This window comes from Heteronotia binoei, chromosome 2 (genome assembly GCF_032191835.1).
Source record: "Heteronotia binoei isolate CCM8104 ecotype False Entrance Well chromosome 2, APGP_CSIRO_Hbin_v1, whole genome shotgun sequence".
In the NCBI taxonomy this organism is placed as follows: domain Eukaryota; kingdom Metazoa; phylum Chordata; class Lepidosauria; order Squamata; family Gekkonidae; genus Heteronotia; species Heteronotia binoei.
This window is the reverse complement of record NC_083224.1, coordinates 171,497,085-171,507,808: the sequence shown is the minus strand read 5'-3', so window position 1 is coordinate 171,507,808 and position 10,724 is coordinate 171,497,085. Positions and strand designations below refer to the sequence as shown.

Below are 10,724 nucleotides of genomic sequence, written 5' to 3'. Positions count from 1 at the left end.
CACATTGTTCTATATGTTACTTTGAGTCAATTTCTGTAATTGCCATTGTCCCATTAAGTACAGATTCTGTTATATGAAGGAAATATGGTATTACTATCAGGTGTCTTTTTGTGAATCTAAAGAGACTTTCTTTTAGCTCTTCAACCTTCTGTTATATCACACGACCAAAAGCCCCACAACTGGAACTTTTTGCGCAGGTGTATGTACAACCATTGTAGATTATATGCATTATAGGATTGATTCTCATATTCTCTTATAGTGGAAAATTCTCCTGCCAGGATTATATACTTCACTCTCCACATTATTCCTAGCTGCCTGTGAAGGGGGAACAATAGGCTAATGGGGGGAAGGCAGGAAAATTTGCTTATGAGTGCAATTTCCTGCACTTTGCTGCACACAGCCAGCCAGCCATGCAGACTGTCATAGCAGTGAATAACTTGCTGTCCATTGTACCTAAGTAGCCACCCTTTCCTTCAAACCTGAAAAACAGTATGTTACGTTATAGTATAAGCAGTTTGAGAGTATCACAACAGGATGTTTGACTTAATTTCAATACCAGCAGAAGATCTTAGGAAATCCAGGGCTGCAGGAAGAGTGCTACGTGTATGAAACGTAAGGGCAGAGAAAAAACGGGAGACTCATCAAATGCCCATTGATCCAAATGCTGAACAAATAAAGATTTGATAAGCCACCCCCAAGGTTCAGCTGGTCTTGGGGAGGAAAAACACAGTGCTAAAAAATGACATGGCTTCTAACCCAAGGACCCCAGTAATTGAGAAAAGGCTAGAGAGATCCTGTCACCTTCATTCAACCAGAAGTTTAGGATACCACAATGGATAAATTGCTCCAGATGTTATTTTGGTTGAGAATGAAACAAAAACACCCCAACAAGATTTTATTAAGGTAATGCTATTTATACAAGTTAACTCATGCTAGAAAAAGCACAAATGATACATGTAAACAACTGTTTACAGAATACTTTGTCTTTGTAAAGGTGCAAATGTTCAAAATGTAAACGTAAGAATGCCAACCTTTAGGGCAAAAGGAAGGGCTTTCACCTCTGAACTTCTCCCCCCAACAGCCACTTATGTTAACTGTAACTTTTATCTACCCAAATACACTAAAGCTGTGGAGGCTTTAAAGCTACATAAAGAAGGTCTTAACATCTGGGTGTTGCTCCAGCTTGCAGAACTCATGGCCTGTCAAGGCCCTGGCAGACCTCTGTACAATAACTGGTCAATTTGCATTACTCTTTGATTCTATGCTCTCCAAGCAAGCTACAACAGTGATACAGTTAAATTTTGGGGTGAGGAATCTTTACAGCAGTTAATCCATCTGAGATGTTTTAAGGCTGCAATCTTTTGAACTGATTGAGGGAACAGCTATGCTGCAGAAAAAAAGGTGGCAAATACTTTTAATTCTAAGCACTTCTTTCAGAAGTGTAATAAGGCAGTTATCATGCCTCTGAGCCCAAAAATTACACACCGAGAGTGCTCTGAAATATTAATTAAAATGAACAGAAGAGAAAGGTCAACTGCTTCTTAAAGGGTACCTTGTTTTCTCTGTCTCAACAACTGCTTAATTGCAGCACACATGTTCATGGGGTATTATACCGGAGTTTTCCTCTAAGTTGACGAGATATGATGTATGCAGAAAATGAGCCTCGTTACTGATACAAAAGGACACAGTCTCAGAAAATTCTTCCCTGAAAGGAAGAACATTATTAGTGTGCTCTTGCTCATCTCAAATGTTCAGGGCAATCAAAACTTCCCCACCGCTAAGTACCAAGTTACATTCCTGTTCTTCCTATGTATTTTGATCTTTTGTTCAGTTTTCCAGTGAGGCTGACCGTCTTAAGGTATAACATTCTGCTTTCCAAAATCCAGGTAGCGATCAGAATTTATAAATAGCTTCAGCTGGAAAACTGCATGCAATAGTCAGAATCTATTCAGTTGAAGTTAGCCTACAAAATAAGGTGTTTTCATAGTATCCAAAAGACATACAGTAAAAGTTAAACAGAAAAAGGCTAAAAAAATCGGTTAGCACTGTAGGTCATTTAATTTAAGCAAAACCTACCTGCAGCATCCTCTTTACTTTGCCTTTGCTGAAATGAGGTCTTATGCAACTACTTTTCAGTGAGATGAGAGTAGATGTGAACGTGGCTGACAACCCTGTCAAGAGGGCTATGACTGACACACATTCACGTTCGGGACAGATGTCTTGCCCATTTGTGACAGAGCTGAATGGGCCCTTGTTTGGCAGACCTCTAGTACACTTTGAGTTCTTAGGTTGTTACTAAAGTGACTAGAGTGACACCAAATTCCAGTTTCTTCAGTAAATCAGGATGGAAGAGGAGAACAGGTAAGACAAGGAAAACTGCGTGCTCCAGACTGTTTGCTGGAGAAGTTAGCATGGTCTTCTGTAATTGTAGCAGTGGAGGGGGAAATGCGTTCAACATCCATTACAGTCCCACAGGAAGAGGCACCAGCAAAGAATATAAGTGCGATCTTGCTTTTACTAGAGCCTCAGAGAGCTCAGAGGTCACCAGGTTGACCAGTTTCAACAGGAATGAACACAGAGGGGGATTCCTCTCACCGGTTGTTTTACCATATATGGGATTCACAATGTGTCATTTTGATAACTCCTACACCACCGCCAAGCCGACGATAGTTCATTCCTCCATAGAGTCTGCAAGGAAAAAAAGCACATTCTTACACAACAGCAAATGCAGAAATAAGACTATTCAAATGGGTATATTATAAAATCAGTGGGATGATAAGGAGTACAACAATAACCTTCAATATTAAATAAGCTGTAGCTTGCCCAGTTGAAATTTATCTCCTTTTAAGGCTTATTCAAACTCTATGGCAATCTATATTTATATGTTTTGAAAGTAGATTTAATTATCTAGGGTCATGATCAGATAAGACATCATAAAAAGCAGCATCTTCTACAGAACTGGTGTGTTTCAGCCTTCACTTTTTAAAACAAGTGTTTCATTCTCATTCTGGATGCAATAAAAGTTATTGGAATTTTTTTTTTTACAAGCTTCAAACTAGAGATTTCCTTAGGTAGGTTTTTGACACCCCTGCATTAAAGTTCCGCAGGGCCTGCAAGACCACCCTTTTTAAATTAGCATATTCGGACTGCTAAGAAAAACGGTAATCAAGGATCCGCCAATGCGGTCTAAAGACCTATACCGCAGTATAACTGTATTTATTGGATTGGTTTTAATTTAATGTTTTAATGTCTTATTGTTCTATATTGTAAATCTAAGGCTTTATTTATTACTGTATGTTTTTATGGAATGTTGTTAGCCGCCCTGAGCCTGCCAAGGTGGGGGAGGGCGGGATATAAATGAAATTAACAAATGAAATAAATAAATAAAGTCTCTTGCCCCAGATAGACTTCTCTGGGAATAAGGTACCTTTACCTTATAAAGAATGAGAATGAGTTCAGTTATTAACTGAACGGCTAAGTGTAAAAATATTAATCTGAGAGTGTTTAGTACATCACTGAATTAATGACTCATTGTTGTATTATGGGGTTAAATGTAAAAAATCTGCCTTGGAAGCACAGATCTGGACCTCACAACAAATGAGCTTGACACGCCTGTGTTAAACTTACTGGGAGATCTATGTCTGGATTTTGACATTTTTAAAGCTCCACTGAAGCTCTGCACAGCTGAAGTTGAGGTTGGAACTTTAATCCAAGCACACCAGGGTAGAAGGATTCTGAAACTCTTCCCTCCTCTACAACTTAGCTTTAAGCCCTAGGAAGTTCCTGCCATATCTCTCCCACACATCTCATCTGCTTTGACACTAAGACACACAAACCTCAGTAATAAAGCAGTGTCAGCTGTGCACATGGAAAATCTCTCAGTGGAAAGATTAATGTGCCGTGTGTATATATATATTATTCTATTTATCTACATGTGTTATCAGAAAAATTAAATCCCAGAAGAAAATGTTAGTTCATGAGCTTGGTATCACATGGGAGTTTTAATTTCTTTCTGTCCTTTTGCACCTGACAGATTCATCAAGCAGCAAATGCTCTTCAAGGATATAAATAGGAGCTAGAAATCCTATTCTACTTAGACTTACAGAAGCAGCAGCTTTCCAGTACAAGTTCTGATCAGAACACCCTTTGCACAGGCCACCTGGCTTTGGATCCACAATTCAATTTTTATCAACAATGCATGGCTTTCTCCTGTGTCCTGGACTTGAACCCAGACCAGAAGTTAATGTGGGCACAGGGACTTGCTCCCATGGAGTGTAGTTCTCCCTTTCTTCCCTCACATAGGAGCCTGAAATGCCCCCTGAAATTGTGTTCCTAGGGAATCACCTCTATCCAGGAACAGGATTTCAGTGGGGATACATTTCAAGTTGAACATGGGTCAAAAGCTTTCTGCCTGCAGAAAGGTTAGTCTGGATTCAATCTCTGGAGCATTTTGTTAGCACTGCATATTCAGTTGCAAAACTCCTCAAAAGTAAGGATTCCCAGGCCACTATGAGAACGTTCCTGCTTACAGGACAACCATGGAAGCGTCTCACTCTACCTCGCTTTCTGGCAGTTGTCTTAAGTCATACTCTCAGTTCCAGAAGTGATGGTGAGGCCCTATATCAGGTGTTCTTAACTTTTTTTAAGGCTGTGGGCACCTTCGGAATTTTGACAACCACAAAATGGCTGCCACCGGTGGTGGAGCCAACTGCAAAATGGTTGCCATAGGAAATAGTGCCAACCACACAATGTTTAGTTACTCTTCAATTGATTTCCAATGGCCCATGAGAAGCCTTGCTGGGCAAAAAAACCACCTGCCCCCCCACATTAAAAAAAAAAATTCCAGGCACCAGGAAAGTGTTGGTGGGCACCATGGCACAATGCTGGGGACCACTGCCCTAGCTACATTAGAACCACAGTCAATTTCTACTATGTAATATGCACTGAAGTGTTTTATATTCTTCGCCTGTCTTCTAGACCAGCTCTGGATTGCTTCAACGTGCTCAGTCTGGAGGAAGTTGACAGAATCCTCTCCAATGTACGCCCAACAACTTGTGATCTGGACCCTTGCCCTTCCTGGCTAATCAAAGCTTGCCAGAGGAAGCTTAGATGTCCTATACAGGACATCGTAAATAGATCCAACTTTTTCCAACACCTTTTAAAGAGGCTGTGCTCTGCACTCTCTTGAAAAAAGCTACATCAGATCCAGCCGAATTGGCAAATTACCGGCCAGTCTCAAATGTACCCTTTTGGGGTAAAATTATTGAGAGGGCAGTCATGTTACAGCTACAGAGTTTTTTGGATGACACTTCCATCTTAGACACCCACCAATCCGGCTTCTGCCCAGGTCATGGGACGGAGACAGTGCTGGTCGCCCTGATGGATGACCTTCAGCAGCATCTGGATCAAGGCAGCTCGGCGGTGCTGATGCCGTTAGACCTATTGTGTGTGTTCGATACGGTCGACCATTGGTTACTGACCTGCTGCCTCGCCAATGTGGGGATTCAGGGGTTGGCCTTGAAATGGCTTTCCTCTTCCCTTGATGGTCAGGGACAAAAGATGGCGATTGGGCGAGAACTGTCCCGGAGGCACCCACTTAACTGCGGGGTGCCACAGCGGATAGTTCTCTCCCCGATGTTGTTCAACATCTACATGTGCCCCCTTGCCCAGATTGCGTGGAGGTATGGGTTGGGCTGTCACCAATATGCTGATGACACCCAGCTTTATTTACTGATGGATGGCTGGCCTGACTGTGTCCCAGAAAATCTACTTCTGGCGCTGCAGCTCAGACTGAGTAGGTTGAAGTTGAATCCAGAGAAGACAGAGGTCTTTTGCCTGGGTCGGGGCGGTCCAGGAAGGGAAATTCCCCTACCAGTGCTTGACGGTGAGCCACTGAAAGTGGTCAAGAGCTTGGGGGTACTACTGGAGCCTGCCCTGACAAAGGAGGCCCAGATAGCAGCCACTGTTAAATCCGCTTTCTTTCATCTTAGATGGGTGAGGCAGTTGGTCCCCTTTCTGGCTCGCAACGACCTAGCAACAGTGATCCACGCAACGGTCACCTCGAGGCTGGACTACTGTAATGCCCTCTACATGGGGCTGCCCCTGTGCCAAACCCGGAAACTACAGCTAGTGCAGAACATGAGGCCAGGATTCATTACAAGGTGCTGGTTATTACCTATAAAGCCCTATATGGTCAAGGACCTGTCTACCTTAGGGGCCATCTCTCTCCATACATTCCCCCGAGGGTACTTCGATCTGGCTCTCAAAGCTTACTGGTAATCCCCGGGCCGAAAGAGGCCAAACTGAAAGTCACCAGGGAAAGGGCCTTTTCGATCGCCGCCCCCCACTGGCGGAACCAGCTACCAGAAGAAATACGGGCCTTGCGGGATCTTGGCCAATTCTGCAGGGCCTGCAAAACCATCCTCTTCAAGCTGGCCTTTAACTAACGTAGTGCCTACAGCGCAGATGGAATGCCGTCACACTGAAAAATGGAATAATACCTAGATCTTAGCACCAAACGATATGTAATGCTGATTTTAATTCTGAATGTATAATTTTATTGAATGGATTATTTTATAGCTGGTATATTTTACTATTGTGGATTTCTATGTTGTGAGCTGCCCTGAGCCTGTTCCGGCAGGGAGGGCGGGATATAAATTAAATAAAATTAAAAAAAAATGGATATGCATCCAAATCCCAGTTTACCCTTTGACCAGTTCTGTACATTTGCACAGATGGATTCCATATCTGTACTGAGCCTTGGTTGTTGTGGGGAGGGGCAAATGACCCTCCACAGATAGACCTGATAAGCATTTTTTTCTGCCCAGGAAGACAACACCACAGAGACTTTATTGTCAAAAGTTGATGCAACAGGCCACACGCAACAACTCCTCCAGGCTTCTATCTACACTTTGGAAATAAACCTTTTCAGGCCTTGGACACAATAGTACTAATTCTGGGCAGGACTCTACTGAGGTTTACGATAAAGCACTTCTTACATGGGTCTCATCAGCACCAAAGAAGAAGAGTTGGTTTTATACCTCACTCTTCGCTACCCAAAGGAGTTGAGAGCAGCTTACAATTGCCTTCCTTTCTCTCTCCTTACAACAGACAACTTGTGAGGTAGGTGGGGCTGAAAGAGCGCTGAGAGAACTGTACCTGACCTAAGGTCACCCAGCTGGCTTCATGTGGAGGAGTGAGAGAATCACACCAGGTCACCAGATTAGAGTCCACCACTCTTAACCACTACACCAGCTGGCTCTCAAAAGACCCCAAACCTGGGCCTCTCAGTTTTGGAGGCAGTCAAATCCTGGCCACAAAAACTGCTTAGATCCCCCCTCCAAGACCAAGCATAGGACAAAACATCAGATGTAGCTCTGCAAAGTGACCCTGGGCTTGCCTGGTGGTGTCCCATCCAAGTACTAAGCAGGGTTGACCCTACTTAGCTTCCAATATCTGATGCGACTGGTTAGCCTGGCCTAGAAGAAGACGACGACGACTGCCGATTTATACCCCATCCTTCTCTCTGAATCAGAGACTCGGAGTGACTTACAATCTCCTATATCTTCTCCCCCACCTCTGTGAGGTGGGTGGGGCTGAGAGGGCTCTCACAGCAGCTGCCCCTTCAAGGACAACTCCTGCGAGAGTTATGGCTAACCTAAGGCCATTCCAGCAGCTGCAAGTGGAGGAGTGGGAAATCAAACCCGGTTCTCCCAGATAAGAGTCCGTGCACTTAACCACTACACCAAACTGGCTCTACCCAAGTCAGGGCATTCATAGCCTTACTCAAAATAATTACATTAAAGGTTTGCCGTTTGCCTTCACTACAAACTTCAAGAAGAGCTCACTGCTGTGGGGTAGGTGGGTATGTTCACAGTTCCTCTGGAAGCCTATCCCAATTTCCAGTTTCACCACCTGGTTACAACTCTCATTCTGTAATCAGAGTTTTAGGCTGCAGAGGAAGAAGTCCGAAGAGGCCTGTTGATCCAAGGTGGTATTGCCAAAGGAATATTTTTCAGCAACAAGTGCAGTTCTTGCAGGATAAATTTAAGACAGAATTCAAGAACTTTGAGTAAACATGTTTTTCCACTGTGGGGCAACACTGGGGCAGCCAGGTGGGGGGAAGCCATAACTTAGATTGAATTAGGCACACCACAGTTTCATTGAAGGTTCAAATGCTTCTGGCATAGATGCAGCGCACAGGAGAAACGTCACAGGCCTATTCTGAGGCACTGGTGACAGACAGGGCTCAGTGTCTTCAGAGATAATAACCTCTGTGGAATTGTAGACTACAGAACTTTATTCCAGTCTGGAGCAGTCAGAAATCTACAGTACACAGTCTGTTCTTCAGGAGGTATGGGTGAAATACTCAGCACTCTTGAACATTCAACCTTTAGCAGGGTTACATATGGTAGGAATGCAAGGTATTTATCCAGCACAAACCTAAAGAATTTAATCTCAGCAACCACCAGAATAATCCAAACCCTTTTAAAGCTTCAGATCTAGCTATGTCTCCAAACAAAAGTGCGCACAGTCTCATGCTGAGAAAGCTTATGACCATTTAGCACTGCTCGCTTAATTGTATCATCATTCACTTAAGACATTTCTATGAACTGCATACTAGAGGATATACAACAAATCTAGAAGTCATCTATGTGAAGGCAATGGCGGACTTCACAAGGCAATGATGCATCTGTGCTGTTCACCTTTACTGAGCAAAGAGCTGCACTAACATCACTGTTTTGAGGGGAAACCTCCTCCTCCTCAGCTCAGTCTGGAATGAGCCAAACCAAGGAGAATGGATGGTTTTGTCACAAACCAAAGAACTGGTATGAAGATAGGCAGACTGCCTAAAAAAAACAGATGTTCTCAGTTCAAGGTGGATTAGTGAAACAGGGCATTCCATTTGAAGGAGTCACCTCTAGACCATTGCCTGAGCAGAGAATAATATCAGGGCTTTTTTTTCTGGGAATGAAGCAGAACAGGGATCAGGAACCATTTTGTGGAAACAAAATTCTCAAAAAATGTTTAAAAGTTCATGAGGGGCACCTGTGTGTTTCTCTTTGATTTCCCTCTTGAGAGTTCTGGCACTTCTTTTTCCAGGGGGGAAAAAAAGCTCTGGATAATATAGAAAACACTGATAACAGGCCAAGTACTCCCTGTGATAGATGTTACAAACTAACACAGAAATGGTGGATATAAGAATACAAAAAAGTTAAGGAAGTTTTATTAGAATATGTAAAAAAATATATATGGATATGGAACTATTCATAAATGTCCTCCCAGAAGTCAAAACTATTATTCCTTTGGCTGGAAAAACAAGACTTCATGCTTTAAGAAAAATGGTTGTACTGATTATCAGGATCTCACTCCTTCAATGAAACTGTCTGATTTATGGTGCTGTGAGGTTTCATTTACTGAAAACTGGTTTGCTCAACGTTGATATCTTTATGATATAAACTCTCAACGCTGATTTATTTTCTTTTCCGGAATGAATCTAAGGAAATTTTGTTTTGTTTTTTAAAAGTTTACCTCCATGTGTTGGCATCTGGATCAAACACTTCAATGGTCTTCAAGTACGTTGTTCCGTCAAAGCCGCCCACAGCCATGAGCTGTCCATTCACCACAGCAAGACCAACCTAGATGATAATTGTTTTTTTTCTTTAAAAAAAATCTTTCTCTAAAGGCATTGGTGAAAAGATCAAGTATAGATTCAAGTATGTAGGACACATTTGTCTCTTTGGAAGAGTGGGCTGGTGAGGGATAATTGAACACAACTCTTGTTCTCTGCCAGCAGAAGAGCACTTCTGTTAGTGTGGCAAGCAGGTCAATTATTGCTAATCCCTTCCTTCCACTGAACCACTCTGCACCCAGCACTGTTCCTGGGAGCCCCCACCTTTCAGAAGCAGCATCTAAAGGCAAGCACTAAGTCAGCGCTGAGGGGAGGGAGAAGCAGAAAAGTTCCATTTTGCAAACAGAGCTCTGGTCTTGGTATTTTGGACCCCAGTAGTAAACTGAAAGGGCTTTCACCTAACTAATTTGTTGATCAGGCTATTCGTCTAAACACTCAAGGTTAGATCCCATCTAAATGCCATGAACAAAAGTGTGATGTCTCTGTCTCCCCCCTTCAAAATGCCCTCTGAGATACTATTCCTAAGAGATAGGGGGCTTACCAAGAGCAACGTAAGCTAGGAGTTGGATGGCTGCAGGAAGAGTCTGCAAGCAAACCTTTGTGATAGGATCTAACCCATGCACTTCAATATACGTATGACCTATAGATGGGGAAAACAGGACCCATCTCTCAACCAAACGCTTGGGCACATGAACAGAACCCTAGCAGACCCCATGGAAGATACCTACAATTTTCTACCAATTCCCTCCTCCCTCTATAAACCTCTGAGTCTGCCCTCATCCCATTCCTGGGGTTCGCCCCATCCCCTAGGAGAAGCATATTAGGGGATATTTGGGCTGCTCCACTGACAAATGTCCCTTCCTTGTCAGTGTAAACCTTCCACTGGATAAAGGTCCACAATATCCTTTAACCCACCCACCCCACTCATTTTGAAGGATGAGGATTGCCCAGATCAGGCACATGTGGACAGACTATACTTACACAGGTCATCCAAGGTGTAGATTATTTCCCCTTTGTTAAGCTCATTAAAAAATATGTTCCTTAAGGATTATTGCGCTATTTGGGCATCCTACACATGTGAAATGCCACATCA

The 10,724-nt window shown here is 43.0% G+C and overlaps 1 protein-coding gene across 1 annotated transcript in view; it reads right to left on the bottom strand.

Moving 5' to 3' along the window:
* Positions 1–893: 893 nt before the first annotated feature.
* Positions 894–10,724, bottom strand: part of KLHL20 (kelch like family member 20) — a 37,630-nt gene continuing 27,799 nt past the window's right edge. The window contains exons 11-12 of the mRNA XM_060232457.1: positions 9,532–9,638; positions 894–2,688 (exon numbers count right to left, since the gene is read on the bottom strand). Coding sequence (XP_060088440.1) covers positions 2,604–2,688; positions 9,532–9,638 — 192 coding nt within the window. The 3' untranslated portion in view covers positions 894–2,603. The remainder of the gene's footprint in view (positions 2,689–9,531; positions 9,639–10,724) is intronic.